Source organism: Camponotus floridanus, unplaced genomic scaffold (genome assembly GCF_003227725.1).
Source record: "Camponotus floridanus strain SB8 unplaced genomic scaffold, Cflo_v7.5 scaffold13, whole genome shotgun sequence".
Lineage (NCBI taxonomy): Eukaryota > Metazoa > Arthropoda > Insecta > Hymenoptera > Formicidae > Camponotus > Camponotus floridanus.
The window spans coordinates 1,581,452-1,601,155 of record NW_020229248.1 but is presented as its reverse complement, the minus strand read 5'-3'; the positions used below and the strand labels follow the sequence as shown (position 1 = coordinate 1,601,155).

The 19,704-nt window shown below is 33.6% G+C and overlaps 2 protein-coding genes across 2 annotated transcripts; both read right to left on the bottom strand.

The window, feature by feature from the left end:
• Positions 1–761: 761 nt before the first annotated feature.
• Positions 762–7,297, bottom strand: LOC105255060 (neuropeptides capa receptor). Its single transcript, XM_011264117.3, has 6 exons — positions 7,012–7,297; positions 2,885–2,975; positions 2,599–2,798; positions 1,995–2,243; positions 1,427–1,751; positions 762–1,134 (listed from the first exon to the last, which is right to left on the bottom strand). The coding sequence occupies exons 1-6, from the start codon at positions 7,295–7,297 to the stop codon at positions 885–887; spliced, it is 1,401 nt and encodes a 466-aa protein (XP_011262419.2). The 3' UTR covers positions 762–884.
• A 4,369-nt stretch (positions 7,298–11,666) lies between these two features.
• On the bottom strand, positions 11,667–19,385 carry LOC105255059 (tubulin beta-1 chain). Its single transcript, XM_011264115.3, has 2 exons — positions 19,177–19,385; positions 11,667–13,163 (listed from the first exon to the last, which is right to left on the bottom strand). The coding sequence occupies exons 1-2, from the start codon at positions 19,231–19,233 to the stop codon at positions 11,877–11,879; spliced, it is 1,344 nt and encodes a 447-aa protein (XP_011262417.1). The 5' UTR covers positions 19,234–19,385; the 3' UTR covers positions 11,667–11,876.
• Positions 19,386–19,704: the final 319 nt, after the last annotated feature.

The following is a 19,704-nucleotide window of genomic DNA, read 5'->3' as shown; positions in this document are numbered from 1 at the left end:
TTTAAAAGCTATGAAGCTGAACGTGCAAATGTGCATTGAATATTCTTTCAGTTCTTATTGATCGAGAAGAGAAGAACAGAAAAGTATTTATTATGCATTTAAAACATATCTCACTTAAAACGAAATAAGTACATAGTCATTTTAATATAAAGCAGGAAAATTGCTGCATATATCTCGTAAAACTTATTCAATTAGATTCAATTAATATATTAATATGTAAAGAAAAAGTTTTATATAAATGATGTGGATTCTCACAGGAATATTAATTGTACAGTATTCTTGATAGTGTCATTATTAATTATAATGTCATTATTAAATTTTTTCTTTCTTTTTGAAGAATAATATTTCATGTACATAAAAAAAAACTTTATATCTATAACTATATGTATATGTTATAACTATATGTAAAAATCAATTAAATAAAAATAAATTGATGATATCACTGCTGATAAATTGGAGCTTATATGAGAGTTATTAAAGATTTACTTAAACCACTATGAATTCATCTTTATTAAATATTGCGAATATGATATAACGCGTTATAAAATTTTTATACGAACATGACAGTATCACAAATAAAAATTACTATCCTCACATTAAAATTTGAAATATTTATATATATATATGTACATACATTACAGACATTTTTCAAAATTGCATAACATTTTATACTTGTAAAATAAATAAATACCAGACATGATGTGTAAAAATTTAATCTAGAATAAATAATATAAAATTTTAGTATCATATTATAATTGATTAGTTATTTACAATGTTATACAATGCTGTAAAATTCTTTTAATGTTTATATAATCAATAGTTCAAACAAATTATTTACAATGTTGCGCGCTATTTGGTTTACAAATACAGAAAATGAAGATAAATCACAAATTGGTTTTAGCTATGGAAATCGTATCTTCTGATCTTTTCGTAGACGTTGTGCTTTCGTTGCTAGGTTGTTGGTGAACGAGTAAATGTCCTCGTTCAAAGAGAAATATCGAAGATGAATCTTTCTTTTGTAACAAGTAAGCATTTTGAGGAAAACTGCTTGTATTTTCGCTATTTCTATTCTTGGTATTTTCCTGTCTGTTCGGTATAAAACAGAATATCTCTTTGACTTGAGCCATGCTATGTCTGAAAGAAAAATATAAAACTATTATAATATAATGCACTTATAATATAATGCACTACGTACACTCCGTGCGTACATAAAACATATATCAAGACTTTAACATGATGTTTTCTCTATTTTATATATATATATATATATATATATATATATATATACACATATAAACATTTAATATTAAAATTTGTTATATTACTAACATAAAAAATATTCTCATGGAAAAAATATTTTTAATTATATATCATTTATAAATTCACTAGCTTCAAAGTGGCATTCAAAAATTTCAAACCTCCGTACCTAATAGAGTACATGACGCTTCGATCGCGAATTTTGTTCACAGAATTACGTCTACGCAAATGAGATCCTTTATCCATTAAGATTTTATTCGTTGGTCTCTTTGTTCTGCAGCATATCGTTTGTTTGAACGCCTGGCGATATCGGATGCTCATTAAATTATAGAGAATAGGATTGACAGTGGTGCTGAAATAATACAGACATCCACTAAGAATATACAGCCATTCGTTTAAATCTGGATAATAATCAGAATCTTGTGCGTAAATGTAAAGCAGACGTTGGGCGTGAAATGGAGCCCAACAGAGGAAGAACATGATAACGACCGCGCCTGAAATAAATCAAATATAGAAAATTTTGCACTTTAAATATATACATTTTTTATATGAAGATTTTTAATGTTAAAAATTAAAAAAGAAGTAATAGAATATTGACACTGAAAATACACTGGTTTCAATTCACTTTTTAACCCATATTTAATAATGTTATATTTATTTGTTAATTTTTTAATTATTATTGTAATTTAATTATTAAAAGGCAAGTAAAAATGATAACGGCATCGTACGTCACGTACTCAACATCCTGATGACAGATTTTCTGGATTGAGTCTGTCGAGAATCACCATGAACAAAGCCTTGTATTGGACCAAGCATTTTTTTGGTACTGCTCTTAATTTTTAGTCCCATTCTCGTATATACTACAAGGATTATGAACATCGGTATCAAAAAGAATACGATAGAACTGAGTTCGTAAAGCGGAAATTTTGGCATATCGGGCAGAAGCATCGCGCAAATTGCCGAATCAGCCGAATAATTCCCGGATCCTGAAAAAGTATTTAATGATATCATATAGCAATTTGCAAAAAAATTCATAAAAAATATTATAAAAATTGCATAGTGTAAATATAATCAGACAATAACTAAACTAATAAATCAGTTCCTATTATAAAATTTCAATTTTGTTTTATACACAAGAAAGAAAATTGTAGAAGAAGAAAAAATTTCGATAACGAAAGCTTAAAAAATTCTTAACAAATAATTATAATTCAAGTAAAATAGGAAATTTATGCATCCACAATTAGAAAAAATGTACAATCTATATAAGTTATTGATCAAGCGTTATTCGCGTTTATTCGCGCGACGTCTCGAGAATCTCGCAAAGAAATATATCAGCTTAACCTGGCGGATATTCGACGAAATTGACCTTGGTATAAATAGCAAATGGTATTGCCGAGATCATCGCGATCGACCAGGCCGCAAGGATGAAGCGTGTTGGTCTTTTGAGACCGCTCATCGAATATACGCGCAACGGATGACAGATGGCCAAATACCTCTCCATAGAGAATGCTACGATCGTGAGAACTGACACATAAGACGACCTAAGAGAAGAGTCGCTGGGATTTAGAAAAACATGTCACAGATCTCTAAGAGAGTTATAGGAAAGGTATATATAGATATTTCTTACATCTCCGACACATATGCTCGTATCTTGCAAAGTCCCGCACCCAGAGCCCACGGATATTGCTGCCAAAATACACTCAACTCATTGGGAAGACCTGTAATGATTAATTAATAAATTAATAGATTAAGGGAAGAATCGTCCAAGAGTATTTACGTTTCTATTTTCGATAAAACGATTAGCGAAAATCAATTTATAATTGTTCAAAGAATCTGTAATAAAGTCATTAATTTGGGATCAGTGATTAATTAATCTAGATAATTGAGAACATGCAATTATAAGCGCCTTGAATTGAAATCAAATTCAATTTTTATATTGTATTTTATTAAAGGAATTTTCTTGCAATATGCAAAAAAGCCTGTACAGAATGCCTTGTAATTTTACTGATGAAACTCTTAGTTCTTAGCTCTTTTTGTAAAATTTAGAACACAAAATTAAGATTCTCGTTTTCATCTCTCTACATTCTCAACTACATTAGTACAGGTCGGCATTCGAGTCTCATATTTCTTTGAATAAAATGTTTCGCATAGGCTTGCGAAAACGTAAATTAATTTTCCCATAAACAGATTTACGACTAACTTGAGCCCGGTTGTTAATTAGCGTGAAGGTACATATCGTACACATAGCATAACAAAATTAACGAGAGGTTGCGCCTTTTTACGCTTTATATGCGCAAGTTAAAGTTTCACGAATTACATCCATCGCGACAACGAACTGAATATTCATCACGTATCATTATGAGTCGAATAAACTCAATAAGAGTCATTCAAATGTTTGTATTTTAATTAATGAATACAAAATGCGATGTATATAACGAAACTACGTGCTGCGCTTTTTAACGATCGATAAGCACAATCTGATATCACTACATTTGTTAATAGACCTCTACTTTCTACTTCTTTTGCCTCTCTACTTTTTACTGTTTTTTGCTCAATAATTTCTTTTACCTCGGTTTCGTTGTAACAATTTAACAATTTAAATGTCAATTAAAATCAATTTAAATTATAATTACTTTATAAGTTATATCTGTAAATAATTGAAATCAAAGATATTGAAGAGGAAATGAAAGAAAAAAAACAATGTAAAAAGTTTCGTAAATTTATTTTATTTATAGTTTTATTACAATTATTTATATGTAATTTGATTTACATTAATTGTCTTGACTGACGCGTTTTTGCATCTCTCATTAAAATCATTCTCCTAACAAGAGTCGTAAAACTGAACATGAAACTAAATAAAGCAGAGAGGGAAGGCGCTATAAATTCTTATATCTTTTGAGAGAATAATCTTACAAGAAGTAAGTTGAAAGTCAGATATGTAATACTGTTAATAATGCCAAGAGTATTTCCTTTTCTCTTTTCTCAACTTTTTTCGTCACAATATGCAAATTTTATATCTTTCAGTCATTTTCTAAAGCGTAAAAGTTATCCGGTAGTCGTCCGGCGTATAGTTGTCCTTTTATAAAGCTCCACAATGGACATCAAAACCAGCAAGGTTCAGTTCTCACCATCAGAAGTTGAACGTATCGTTAACGATAAAGCTTTCTCATTCTGGATGGAAGCCTCTCGATCGTCTCTATTGTGTCTAACATTTTCTAAAGCGATGCTGGTATAAACGTCAAACTGCAAAGCCTTATATTGCATTACAACCGTTTTACTTGCCAATTCTACGGACGCGCACAATTGTTTCAATTTTTCTTGTTTCTGTCTCGTATATCACGTCATCGACTAGCAACTAATTCGTAATTAAATTATTCGTGAATTTATTTTGATACTCGATTGATTTCGGACAAAAATCATATTTCTTCTACAAAGAATATATTTAAATTTGAACGAACTGTAGATTAGCTTCAATTTGTTTTTATAGGAATTAAAATGCACATATTTTTACTTTATATATTTACTTAAATACAAATTTCTTTCTCTCTCTTTCTTTATTTTAAGTACTAAATTCTATTGATTCTTCTATATTATTCATATGTTTGAATTATTTTATATATCATATAATAGACTGGCTTAAGCATTGGCTTTTATATATCATATAATAGACTGGCTTAAAGCACTGGCTTTTTTCATATATTACATTGATATTTGAAATAACGAAGAGAGTACCCTATATCTTTCATGAAAAATTTCGTTATCGTATCTAACAATAAGTCTTGCAAATTTCTCATAGTGACGTAAATACGTTGTTGTTACCATCAGCAAACAAGACTACTATACAGATAACAATCGCGATTGTACACATAAAATGAGATTAATTTCACGCTTTTATCTACGTGCGTCAATGCTATGAAGACAAGTGAATATCTTGTGTCAAGCAATCATGATAGTGATAATACACAACAGATAATATAAAATAATTAATTTTATTTATCCTCCAGAGAGAAAAAGAGAAAGAGAAAAAAAGAAGAGAGAGAGAAAGAAAAATTACCTTATGTAAACTTTACATTGTTTGCATATTTTTCGACATAAATAAACATAGCTATTAAAGCGATCAAATTAGTGCGATTAAAAGATATAAAATACCTAAATACGAAATATATCAGTAAATGACGAATAAACAGTGAATGCATTGATGAAAATGATTGTAATCGTATTTTTTATAATACTTTCGGTAATCTTCATACAGTGTTATTTTTGTTGATATACCATGTAGCTAAAATATTACTTTTACTGAAAAAAAATGCAATTTTTTCAGTTGCAATGCTTTTTATCAGTGTCATCAATATTTTTCGTCGAACTCTATGTAAAAAAGCAATCAAAAAAGTGCATGAAGAAGCACGCGAGATATAGATATAGATATATCAGATATGTTATTTATCGTTACATTAAAGGAATTGTTTTATATTGTCGTTACATCAGCTTTAATTCTGAACGAATTTGTTTCTCCGACTGAATTCGATGTCATTCATTATTAAAGTCTTTTCGCATACTGTCGATAATAGCCCGAATATATGTATTTTACAAACCGATTTTTTCTCATGACTTTTTTTATCTATTATTCCATGTTATCCAAACGAGAATAATCCGATTATCGTTATCAATAGCTTTAGCAATTATCGAAATCATATTATCAACCAGCAAAATATCATCGATAGCTAACGAGTCGTTGATTTATCAGCCAGAGGCGATTCGGTCATCGAAACTGCTTTGTATCAATTCACAATTACAATTGCTTCCTCTCTCCCTTTTTAAAAGAGAGATTTTTTATATAGTATTATATATGCCCGCGGATATATAAAATATATGTATATATATATATATATATATATATATATATATATGAAAAATTGTACATAATTTGTGCGAATTAAAAAATGTATGTATGGAACATGAACAAAGCGGCATGTGAATTGCGAAATAGCTTTAAACCACATGTTTCGTTAAATCCTGCATTTATATTATCTGCCGTTTTCAGAATAAAGGAAGAGAGATTTAGCAAACCATGGCAAAAATCTCACGTTTAGCCAATGTATATCTAAAATACTTCATTTAAATGACAATAAAGGTAAAAAATAGCAAATACCTTACGTATTTTCTATATTTCAAGTTAAGGTTTAACATTTTTTGATTAAAGAATTTGCAGATGTCTTTTTATTATAAAATTTTATTAAAGAATTTTATTAAAGAATGTTTTGTATTAAAGAATTTGCAGATGGCTTTTAATATTATTTTATTATTACTATTATAAAAATAAGCTCTGTATTTAGCTTGTATTTAATTATTAGTGAAACTGTTGAGTTTGTGATATCCAATGTCATTTAATTTTTTTTGTTATTAAGATACAAAATGTCTCCTTTCTATGAAAAGAAAATATATAAATCTGATTTTATTTATTGGGACTTAATTTTATTTGCAATTTATTTAGAATATTAACAATATTTGTATATAAATTTTTCAACAATTTTTATTTATTACTAATTAAATTTAAATTTATATAAATCTCTGCAATTTCTTGCTAGCCTGATAAATTCATTAGCCTGATAAATTCAAGCTGCGATTGATGTGACATTTTTAAATATTTTTATTGATAAATTAATGAAAGTGAATATGAAGTAAATAATAATCTATAATAATGGAAGAAATCCTGAATAAGTGCGATCTTCATGCATTCGTCATTTATTCGCTTACCCAGCATAAGTAGAGTGAGATCAGATATAGCCAGACTGAAAAGATAGTAATTTGTGGCTGTCTGCATGGACGCATTTCGAACGATGACCGTGCATGTGACGATGTTACCGAAGACGCCAGCGACAAAGATCAGCAGGTAGGCGATCGTAAGAGGTATCACTAATCTCAGAGGCAAGTACCTGGGTCCCAGCACCTTATTCAGATACTCGGTTTCAGTCAGATTGCTCAGATCCCAATCTCGCCAGAAATCGAGTGTCTCGTTCTCATCCTCCCCCGATGTCTCCATAACGAAAGTTCACGCGATGGTATCACACGTCCATTCGATTCATCGTGATGACAGCGTGACAATTCCTTTCACGTATGCACATTCTGATATCATGTCTCGAAGTATATCGCGCACGGAAATAAAGAGACGCTCCGACTCTTGATAAACCCGTATCGAGTCAATAAATCTGCTAATGGATGTTAATGGGTTACCCAATTGCGCTGGGTGCGCTCGAATTTTCTTCTCGTACAATCTTTTCCGACAATGGAAGGAAATCACGAATGAGACAATAATTATTCGTACATCCTTAATTCTTTAATCAGATTCTAACTTGCACCTTAAAAAGTAATCTGAATATTTGAATTTTCCGATGAATACAACATTCTTATTAGTCCTTCGAGGGCAATTTCTTGAAATGGCAAATTCGTCTGCGTTCGTTTCTTGTTGTCCGACCGAAATAAACTTTCCTCGTAACGATGCTTTCGTTTATATTAAGAATACAATAATATCGCGTTGCCGATATTATAAAGTATTACAGGAAAATTATAATTATAATTTAATAAAAGTTATAATTTTTATTTAGATTATAATTAGAATTGTAACTAAAAGTATCTATAGAGGAATCACGTACACATTTATTTGTCGTTTAAACGTCTATAAAGTTTAATCTTCGATCAAACATCACTACATATAACTGTCAAGTTAACACACATTGTTGTAATTTTTGCTTTCTGTTTTTGTATTTTTACGCACTCGAACTCTTTAGTGATTGTAAAATTTGCAATAATCAAAAAGCTCGTAATTGCAACAATCGAATTTCATCCTTTGATTGCTATAAACGAAATTATGCGTGTTTAAGCGTGTTGAAAAACATACTGTTTGTCACTCACAAGACTTCGAATATCTATCGACTGTCCAAAAAGCACACGAATGTTTGTAATTTCATGAGAAACATGTTTAGTTAAGAATTATACAAGGTGACCCATTAACGCGCTATTTTGGCCCGTCAGTTTGACGCCGTCAAATCGATACCAGAGTAGTTAGATGTTCACCAGGTGATGAGAGAAATATTAAATCAACGAACTGCCACCCACGATAGAATGACGCGTATGAAATGAATTCTCAATCATATTATCACAATGAGGAAGGAAATGTTAAATCAAAGAACCGTCATCCGCGATAGAATGATGCGTATGAAATGAGTTCTCGATCATATCACCACAAGTACACTCTTGTCGACTACTCCATCTGTACATTTTACTGATAGGAAATCTTTTTTAACGTAACACTGTGTTGCCAGGTCGCGTGGAATGGAATCTTTTTCTCAAGATCATTAAGACACGTTGCGAAAAAGAAAACTTACAGAAAACTTTGCATCATTGGCAGTAATCAATTCTATCATTGCTTCCAGAACAAAGTTTATAAGAAATTAATATCAAAAAAATGGTGTGTGAAAAGAAACATAATCTTGAGAGAAACTTTCTCTGCAAAGACACGTGAATTTAATAAAATAAACATTATTATTATTTTTTTTAGAGAGGGAAAATTTTTTCTTGAAACATATTCTTTCATCTTTATCTCAATATTAACTTTCAATATTAAGTCTTTCTAAGGAAATTGTTAATAAAAAAATAATAAAAAATAATAAAAAAAATTTCCATGGGACTTTCTTCAATAAAATATTATTTTACCGAACGATTATTTCAAAATCTTCTCGAAGCTATTTTTGCGAAAGTTTATGGGCAATATACACAAAGAGACTAAATATCTTAAATCAAATCTCCTTAAATTTATCCAACTTGGTGCTAAGCATGATGAAATTTTAATCTAATAATTTAACTTTACAATGAGTAGCTATTATAAATTTTTGAATACACTTAGCGCTATATATATGCTTTTCCATTCAATTAATAGTTTTTTATAAAAGATCATTATCGATACAATGAACGAGTTGAGATGTATAGATATTTACATATTTTATAATTTCCTTATTCATAAATTATCCTTTTAATATTGAAAAAATTATCTAATATATGACAATTATTTATTGCATCTTATTTGAATATTATATATTTTATTTTTGAAAACTGTTACAGTAGCAATAAATATAATCCTACATAAAACTTATTTCAAACACACACAAAATTACATTATATGTATAATATGTATGTGTTAAAGAAGAAAGTTATGTCTTCAACAAAATGTAAGCTTAATTTCATGCTTGTTACACTAAATAAACTTTTACAATAAATGTTCAACTACCATGATATCGTTTGTGACATGCGATATCATGTTTTTTTTTCTTTAAAATTTGAAAAATTATTGGTTAAACCGCGAAACCATGATTTTATAATGAAAAATTCTTTTTGCAATTTAAATAGAAAATATAATAGGAAAAGTGTACAATAAAAATAACGCACGCGTGTTTAATACATTATAAACTATTACTACGTCATAACAATTATTACTTTTATAATATGAAATATAATGTTATAAAAAAAATAAAGTAAATTGAACTCATATACATATAGATATATATTATATAAGCTAGATGCAGACGAGCGATTTTTTTGATCTGACGATGAAAAATCGTTAACTTGAATAAGCAATATGTATAAATATACGGATGTATAAACATGCATATATACGTGCATGTATATGTGCTGCAAAATAACATGCATGCTCTCGATCCATCTATTCGTTATAGTGTATATATTGCATTATCAATGTAAATGTATCAAAACATTTTTTTTTGCATATATCAACATTTATGCTGTTTTTTTTATTTTGCAGCATATTTTTTATAAATTAAACAATTTTAACGAGGATAGCACATGTCGATTTTATAAATGTAACGTCCTAAACGTAATGTTTTGTTTGGAACCATCAAAGTCAATAAGAACGTATCAATAAAAATGTGTTTTGGAAAACATATAATTAATAAAAATTAATATATAATAGAAAAAATTGCTCATATATAATGTAAAAGTTGTGTAGAATAGACAGCAGATAAATATGAAATAGATAAAATTACCAAAATAAGGTAAATAAGTTCGAGCAAGAATTAAGAAAGATATCACACGCAGTTAACGAAATATACAATTAGAAATTTATAAATATATTCATAATATAAAGTATTTATTAATACAGTTCAAACATTTATCAATCGATGATTTTATCGACAGTATCGAAAAATGAAAATATGGCTACATAATTCTGCATAGCTCCTAAAATAGTTGCAGATGGCAGTACTTACTTGACGAATAGGTATGCAAATAGCAGTCCTCAGCATCGACGCAAACTTTTTTGCACTTCACTTAATAAAAAAATGTCGATATTCAAATATAAGACAGAAATTTGACTAATTAGGACAAAGAAATTTTAACTTCTTTATCCCCTGTAATAATTAAAAAGATTCGAACTTTTAATCTTCAGAATCTTCAATATGTAATCATGAATCTTCAATATGTAATCTTTAATACACGTTTCAGATCATAGATCTTGTAATAATTCTATAATTTTTGCATTAGAAGTAGTGCTCAGAAAAAATTAGGAAGATATACTTTTTTAGGGCTCTCTTTTTCTAATTATTCCGAAATATATATTGCGCATATCAGTTTATATTGAGCACATACACAGGTGTATCTATGATATACACACGAACACGTTATTTCAATAAGAATAGGTGTCATTGATAAATGTACGATATGAATTTAAATCTAATGGCAAGTAAATTCAATATAGTACTTAAGCCTTCCGAATTAAATTTATTTCTTTTGCCAAAAGATAAATTTGATTATATAATTCTGTATATTGTTAATTTAGATAAATTTTGATAAACATATTCTTATAAATTATGTTGTTATGAAAACTAAATATTGGCAAGACAAATTAAACAAATATTGGGAACTTAATATTGTATTATACATTTCATTTTAATTAAATTTCAAGTAAATTAATATCACTTTCGTGATAATTGCAATGTTCATTTAACAAGAATATTGTTTAAGCATTGATATCATTTGTAATTTTACATTCTAATTTTTTACATGTATCAGATAACTGTCTAATCAATACTCTCATCTCGAATATTTAATGAGTTTTTATTCACATCTATTCATCGTAAGTATAAAATTGCATATGACAATAGACAAATATAAATATATAATGAAATTTTCGAAAATACAAAACTCAATAATATTAAGTCTAGAGGTCTGTGTAATAATCAAGAAATAGTGCGCATCGACGGATTTATATGATAATAATTTATTCAAATATGATAGAGCAGTCGTGCTCTCAGCAGTTATACACTGGATGATAAGGGTGCACGTATAAATTAATAGTTGGAAATAAACAGAAAAATATACATTCAAAAATAAAAAATTCCTTAAATCTTCCACTAAGTGCGATAAAGGTAATTGAAAATGCGCGCACTTCGCAAAAATTCAAAATAGAAATCCGTAAAAAAAAAGATACAAAAGAGAAATAACGAGACAAGAAGCGTGGGTGAAGGGTTGTGTTGCGTTATCGCTCGGTCGATTGAGAAGAAGAGAGAATAGGGAAAGGACGAGATAGTATCGCTGCGAGATAACGTCTTCTTTTAGTTCTCATCGACCTCGGCTTCCTGCTCCTCGTCGAACTCGGCGTCCTCGTCCGCGGTAGCCTCCTGGTACTGCTGGTACTCGGATACCAAATCGTTCATGTTCGATTCAGCTTCGGTGAATTCCATCTCGTCCATACCCTCACCAGTATACCAGTGAAGGAAAGCCTTTCTTCTAAACATAGCGGTGAACTGTTCGGAGATGCGCTTGAACAATTCCTGGATGGCGGTGGAATTGCCAATAAATGTGGCAGACATCTTGAGACCGCGTGGTGGAATGTCACAGACGGCAGTCTTGACGTTATTCGGGATCCATTCGACAAAGTATGAGCTGTTCTTGTTTTGAATGTTGAGCATTTGCTCGTCAACCTCCTTCATTGACATCCTACCACGGAATATGGCAGCGACTGTGAGATATCTGCCATGCCTGGGATCACACGCAGCCATCATATTTTTGGCGTCGAACATCTGTTGAGTGAGTTCCGGTACGGAGAGTGCTCTGTACTGTTGGCTACCGCGAGACGTAAGGGGCGCGAAGCCGGGCATGAAGAAGTGAAGACGGGGGAAGGGCACCATGTTTACGGCGAGTTTTCTAAGATCGGCGTTCAGCTGACCGGGGAACCTCAAACAAGTCGTGACGCCCGACATCGTGAGGGAAACGAGATGGTTCAAATCGCCGTATGTGGGCGTCGACAGTTTCAGAGTGCGGAAACAGATATCGTAAAGGGCCTCGTTATCGATACAGTAAGTTTCGTCGGTATTCTCAACAAGTTGGTGCACGGAAAGAGTTGCGTTGTACGGCTCGACAACCGTATCGGATACCTTGGGTGACGGCACGACGGAATACGTATTCATGATTCTATCTGGATACTCCTCGCGGATCTTGGAAATGAGCAAGGTACCCATACCGGAGCCAGTACCACCGCCCAAGGAATGCGTAAGCTGGAATCCTTGCAGACAATCGCAACTCTCAGCTTCTTTTCTTACGACATCGAGAACCGAGTCGACCAATTCAGCGCCTTCGGTGTAATGACCCTTTGCCCAGTTGTTGCCCGCACCGCTTTGACCGAACACGAAGTTGTCGGGTCTAAAGATCTGACCGAATGGTCCCGAGCGTACAGAGTCCATGGTGCCAGGTTCCAAGTCGACGAGGATGGCACGGGGCACGTATTTGCCACCCGATGCCTCATTGTAGTATACGTTGATTCTTTCCAGTTGGAGGTCAGAGTCACCATGATAGGTGCCAGTCGGGTCAATGCCATGCTCGTCGCTGATAATTTCCCAAAACTGCAATGCAAAAAAGTGTTGTCTCTTAGAATAAAAGTAAATATTTTTATTAATATAGCATTATATTATCCTGTCACATCGTAATGTGTGACTTTTAATACATTACAAAAATTTCAAGAAACATCTACTTTTACACGTCAATCGTTATTTTAATATCTTAACATTAAAATATCCAAATTTCTTTTTAAATTTCATCCATCACATAATATCCAAGTTTCGAGAATTCGAGGGAACTCAATCGCAAGATGTTCGATTAAGGAAATATGCGCATCGCGTATTCCCTCGTTTAGCAAGTGTTATCCCTGCCGGAACGAATCAGCGCTATCTCAAAAATTAGATACGCGTTCTGACTCTCGCATCATTCGCGCGCATGCGCACGAGAGGAGGAAGTTTTGCGCACCGCAATGCTTTCTCTCCGCAATTATCCTCGCATCCGTTTCCAGCCTTCCATTGTATCGAGCGTTAACGGAGCCGGTTCAACAACCTCGCATTGCGCGGCAAATAGCTCACGTGTAATTAATCGTAAACGTCCGAGGATCTTGCGCATCGAATTATATTTCTTCCTTTTCCTCCTTCAAAACAAGCTCTTGCCTCTCGATCGAATTGCCCAAGCGATAATAGAGACTAATTAGCCCGGTAATTAATAACCGTAAACGCAGCTTCGTTTGCATTAATATCGGAGCTGGTTGATCGTCGAAGCTCATCGCGATGCGACCGTCACTCGCCACGTAATCTCGCGGAAGTCCTCGTTTCGTCACGGTAATCGCTCATAATCGCTCGTTTTCATCCTGAAATGTCAATCGCTCGTAAGTGTCTCAATTTATAAAGTGTCGCAACAAGAGTTCATAATGTAAACTGAATATTTATATAAATTCTTAACAATTTGATAATTTAATACTGTGCTTATAAGAGAGATATATCAGGTAATAAGTAATTAATATTAATTTCAAGTCGAAGATACAACGTAAAGAGACAATTACAAGTATTTCCATGAGCGAGAGAAAGAGGGAGAGAGAGAGAGGAGTGGGTGTATCCGATTGCAATTTTGTATTTGCAAACAAAAGGGAACGTTAATTACGAAATCACCGCATGCGGTCCCCGATGCATCTCTCTATTCCATCCCGGTAACGTGGTTCAAAGACCCCGTGGTATATTTCTGGAAATCAACGTGTGAAAGAGGCACGCGTGTATCTTCGAGTACAAAAGCGTGTAAATAACGGAAGGCTAGACTAATTATATCACCTTAACCACTCGAGTACAATGTAATCTTATCGTAGGTCCAGGGAATGTATATAATACATTATCGCACGATTTTATAACGACTATGTGACAAGGTACTAAATTATACGATACTTGATTCGTCTCTTAAAATCTCACAATACAGACGCTCTATGACGGAAATTCGCTGTTTCTATCAATTTGTCCGTGTCTAATTATAAAACCGTACGCGCGCGCGCGCGCGTGCGATAAGACGGAAGAGATTGTTTCATTCTCTTGAAATTCTAATTAAGCGTACACTTTGTAAATATATCTCATTGTAAAATATGAACTACCTTAGTTAAGAGATTGCATTTCGTTAATCACTATCATGCATTTAAAAAATATTTATTAATTTTAATATATTTTATACATCTCTTTAATGGAGCTTCCTAAAGAAGATATTCTTAAATAAGACTCATGATTCGATTAGGTGAAAATCAAACATGCAAATAATCAATGATGAAAAGTTTTATCGTTGCTATGTTGGTGAGACTTTATCTCGCGCCAAACTGTCATTGAATAATCTCGACGTCCATATACAATCTGCGTGAAAGTTACCGCAAAAGTGTCAAGTCCGCCTACCGTTCGATACCGACTACGTCCCACGTGAAAACGATGGGTGTATTAAGCGGTGACCATATATGAGCATCGACGAAAGCTAAGATCGCCCAACCCTATCCCTTCCTCCTCCCCCTGCTCCCTCGAAGTCGGTCTGGCTGCAATATATGTATATAGAGATATGTATGTTAGAGATATATGAGTCACCAATGTCACTGCTATATATAGAGATGATGACCGTAAAACCGCGATACGGCCGTGCAATTAACATAAGCAACGATATGCACGGTTATGCATCGCGATTCGTTTGCCCTCATTTTAAAATCCTCTCGCAGATTTCTCTCAAGTCAGTGATTGCCCGAAATTATTGCCCGATATACATCTATGCTTCTCTCTTTTTTCCAGAATAGATGTGGCCGGCATTCCTACCGGAAGCAGCGCGAAAAATAGTACTGTTATTCTAAACGTATGTACGCCGCGTATTGCACTTAAGCATTGCATAACCAGCGAGCGGACACAGATGCAATTGATTCACGAGCGGTCCCGAGGGTCCCACTGACTTAATGAACCGCCGTTTATGGCAGGAGAGACACGTTAGCTAGAAAAGTCAAGATATCTTACTATTTGGATTGCCTGGAAAAAATTTGCCGAGAAAAACATTAGATAATCTCTAAATAAAAAAATTATTACATGTGCTAAAAATAAACTTTTCAGGAAAACATACGTATTATGTCATATTTTTACATATTTTGTAGTAGAAATATTTTATGTCTTTATTTTGAAAATTAGAAGAAAAAATTTCTTTAATGAATTCAAGTATTGAATGCGCTCATACATTACATATATCGCAAGATAACAAAAATGCGATAAGACAATTGAACTTTTAGTAGAAAATAAGGAAGAAAAAAAGAGAATTGTTAGCGCCACTTTTTTTTTTATAAAATGTACGATCATGTAATAGTAATTTTTAATGACACAAAATAAAACTATGGAATATATTACAATATGTTAACATTTTAAACAATTTTTAATACACATATGGAAAATAAATGCTATCTCATAAAAGATGTATTCGCATAAATGTAGTTTATTACTTCAGTAAATAAAAATAATAACTATAATTGTTATAATTAAACATCCTGTGTTTAAATATATAAATTTGGAATACCTTTTTACTTTTTCAAATTAAAATTAGTAATTAACATGATATAAAGATTATAAAACTTTGAAAATGAAGACTGCAAATTGATCGCACTGACTGGAAAACAAGAATTCATAAATTCCTCCTGTTAACGAACCAGATCTTGAAACAGCGATATTATTATGAAAAGTAATTAAAACTGTTCATATTAAATTTTTAAGACCAATGAAAATCTATAATGAAGCTTGTCATTTGCACCTAACAAGTCAGTATATCGACGATAAAATATATTTTTTAATGACTTTATGACAAGTTCATTAATTTACGCATCTATCATTCTCAACTTTAAATTTAAAATATAATTAAAATCGTTGCAAAATAACAACCGTAATAGAATTGCAACAGTAAACGAAATTCAGTCTTATGACCAAGCACGATCGATACACCTGGCTATATCCAGAGAGAGGGTCGGCAACGAACGAAACGGTTCGAAACGGGCCGAGGTGATGCGAAGGAAAATGGCGAGAGGATATCATCGGTTTCCTTTATTTGGGAACGCGTTGCCGTGCTACGCGAGACTCGATGTCCTTGGACTCGAAGGCGTCGTTGAATGAACATTCGAGTAATCGTTACACAACTTTATCTAGTGGAATGTATTTACAGCATGCATTACAATTCTTTAGCCTTAAAAAAAGCATATATTCTATTAATCGAAATGTTTTTCGATACTTTTAATTGTATTTCAATTAAAGAGAGATAGCTTTGTTCGTTGTATTTGTATTAATGTATTTCGATGGATAAAATGTATTTCTATGTAAGTACTAAGTAAATTAAAATTTCTAGTGAAATTTAAAATATTTTAATTGTTACATGTTATATACGAGATGTTATGTCTTCTTGTGTTATAAAATTTTAGAAAAAAATTTATTATATATTTTTTAAATATTTTATTTATAATATATATATCTTTAACTTTTTTAATCTTTGAGAAAGAAATTTATCAAGATAAATTTTCTTTTGATAAATGCGTCTTACAAAATGTTATTTAGTTTTTATCAGATTACACTTTCTTAGTGATAATTCAGTTATCGATGTCATAAACATTTTTTTAGATAAGATGAAAATAAAAAAGTGTATCGTAAAATTAATTACAACACAAAAAATTATATTTTCTTGTAAAACAAAACTTGTCCATCCTAATTATTTTAACAATTACAACGTTTTTATTATCTTCTTTTTATTTTATTATCATAACATTTGCTATAAAAAGTCCAAAAATTTTTATGTTATATTAACAATGTTATATCAAGGATGTTTTAGATTGATTGAGATAGACAATTCGAGAAACGGGCATTGACTTGGCGTAATAGCCTTAAAAATTACAAGAGCATGACGGGGAACGTTGATCAGTTTATCATTCTCGTGCAATCTTATAATATTATTCAAATAAATCGAGTAGGTATTCCTAATAATATCCTATTATAGAAAAAAAATTTCAAGTTATCTTCTGTAAAATAAAAACAGAAAGCGATTAGTATTACATAATCATTATTATGACACATATTAATTTTGAACATTTTTTGATCCAAAATCTTTCCTTTCATTAAACAACGTGAAAAAAAATATTCTTAAAATTAAATCGACCGCTTAAAATTATATACGCAATTATTAATACATTTCCTCAAATATATTTTTCTAAACATTCATACATAACGATAATACTAAATAATAAATTTATAGTAGTGCACGTCGATAAATCAATGAGAAATGCGGTGGAAAAAAAGGGCTCGAGCGCGTGCAGAAACGAAGACGCCGATCCGCACGATTAACGAGAAATCGAGCGTCCGAGCGTATCGACTCGCACGATAACGCAAGCCCGCCGGCCGCGTCCGTTAACGGCGTCGCATAAAAATTTTAAAATACAGCCATCATGCGACGAACGCGTAGCAGTTGGCGCGATCGTGACGCCGCTCGGCCGACGGACGCGCAGGAATTCCATCTGCTTTAAGGGACGCGCACACCGGGCGTTTCACGCGTCCCGTCCCCTCCGCCTCCCGATGCGATCGATCAAATATTCCGGCAAATTTCGCCGATATCGATCGCGTAATAATGTCTCGTTGGCGATCAAAATCGAGACGACTATTTCGTGAGTAACATTCGGCGTCCGCGCTATTTTTTGCGTTCGGTGTGCATTCACTTTTAACGAAGCATGCAAGTGTGAAGGTGACGCGGGGAAGGGGAAAGAGATAACGAGATACGGATGATCCTCGTCAAATACATTGTACTAGAAAGCGTATCTTCTGTCATAAATTCCCGTGTGACATTTAACAAATAAACATGACGTTAGCAAATCGACGTTTGAGAGGATCACAAGAGACCAAGAGCGAGAAGGGCTACTCGTCGGGACGAGAGAGAGATGCGCGCGCAGCCGGTCGATATCGCCGCGAGTAAACCGATGATCTCCCGTCGCCGAGAGAGAGAGATATGCCACACCCAGGTCTCGGGTGCCGGTTCCGAATGACGGATGATTTTCGGCGATTAATCTCGCGATTAATCCGTCCGATTCGCGCGTCTTCCGATCCTTCCGCCTCGCGCGAGTAGGTAACCGAGTAGCTGGAATGTCGCAACAGGGAGACGACGATGCGGAGAGAAGATGGCCGACGGGAACGCGGTAGAACGTGCGGCGGAGGAAAAGGATAGAGAGGGAAAAAAAACCGTTAGAATCCTCGCCGGCCGGCGAGCTCTTGTCGCCATGATAGGTCTTCGACCGCCGAGGCCGGGCGAGGCCCGGCCATTGTTTCCCCGCATACCATCTAGAAGATGGTACGTTCCATTCTCGTTCTCGAATCGACAAAGAAAGTACGATTTTTTCCCCGCGGCGAAATAGAGTCTACTTCCGAGAATTCTCCCTCTGCGTCGATCTCACGAGGTCTCGAGCGAGTAACGGAAAAAGAGTCTCGAGGATGGAATGTGACGGGAAATCCGTCGCGGTCGAATTTGCTACTTCGCGAACAAAGGAAGATGAGCGGACTCGTTTATCGTAAAGTGATTTACCTTTGCTCCAATTTGGTTACCGCACTGGCCGGCCTGGATGTGGACGATTTCCCTCATGTTGCTCGTACGGGCTTTATCGGTGACCTCTCGATATAATAGACCCTCGGGTGCTTGGTGCGGCGGGCGATTACTATCGAACTGACTCGACGATTACAGACTAACGCGTCGCGAGAGTCCAGAGACGAGTATGCGGCGGTTGCGGTGTCCGTTACAGATTTTCAAGCCTCTCGGCCGGGAGGGGTGGCACGGTGCGGGGAAGAGAGGGGCGCGTGCGTTGCGCGCGTCCGATTGGCCGAGCCGCCTCTGCGATACGCCGCGTTGCCAACTGCGCGTGCAGCCGCGTCGCGTCGGTTCACGTCGATTCCCGAGCCGGCTTCGATTCGTCGAATTTCAAGAGGAACCACTACGACCTGGCTCGTTATCAGACTCGGGCCGACGTCGTCCGGGGCCCCGCGTGACATATCTTTCTGCTGACTACAATAGATATTCTCATTAACGAGAATATTGAATGGACGTCTCTCGTGGCTT

Excerpts from the sequence above, each read along its gene's own strand:
- LOC105255060 (XM_011264117.3), bottom strand. The coding sequence starts at position 7,297 with ATGGAGACATCGGGGGAGGATGAGAACGAGACACTCGATTTCTGGCGA. Across the intron at positions 2,976-7,011 it reads TCTCACTCTACTTATGCTGG|GTCTTCCCAATGAGTTGAGT; the intron begins GTAAGCGAATAA and ends TAATCATTACAG. Across the intron at positions 2,244-2,598 it reads TTTCGTCGAATATCCGCCAG|GATCCGGGAATTATTCGGCT; the intron begins GTTAAGCTGATA and ends ATACTTTTTCAG.
- LOC105255059 (XM_011264115.3), bottom strand. The coding sequence starts at position 19,233 with ATGAGGGAAATCGTCCACATCCAGGCCGGCCAGTGCGGTAACCAAATT. Across the intron at positions 13,164-19,176 it reads GTAACCAAATTGGAGCAAAG|TTTTGGGAAATTATCAGCGA; the intron begins GTAAATCACTTT and ends TTTGCATTGCAG.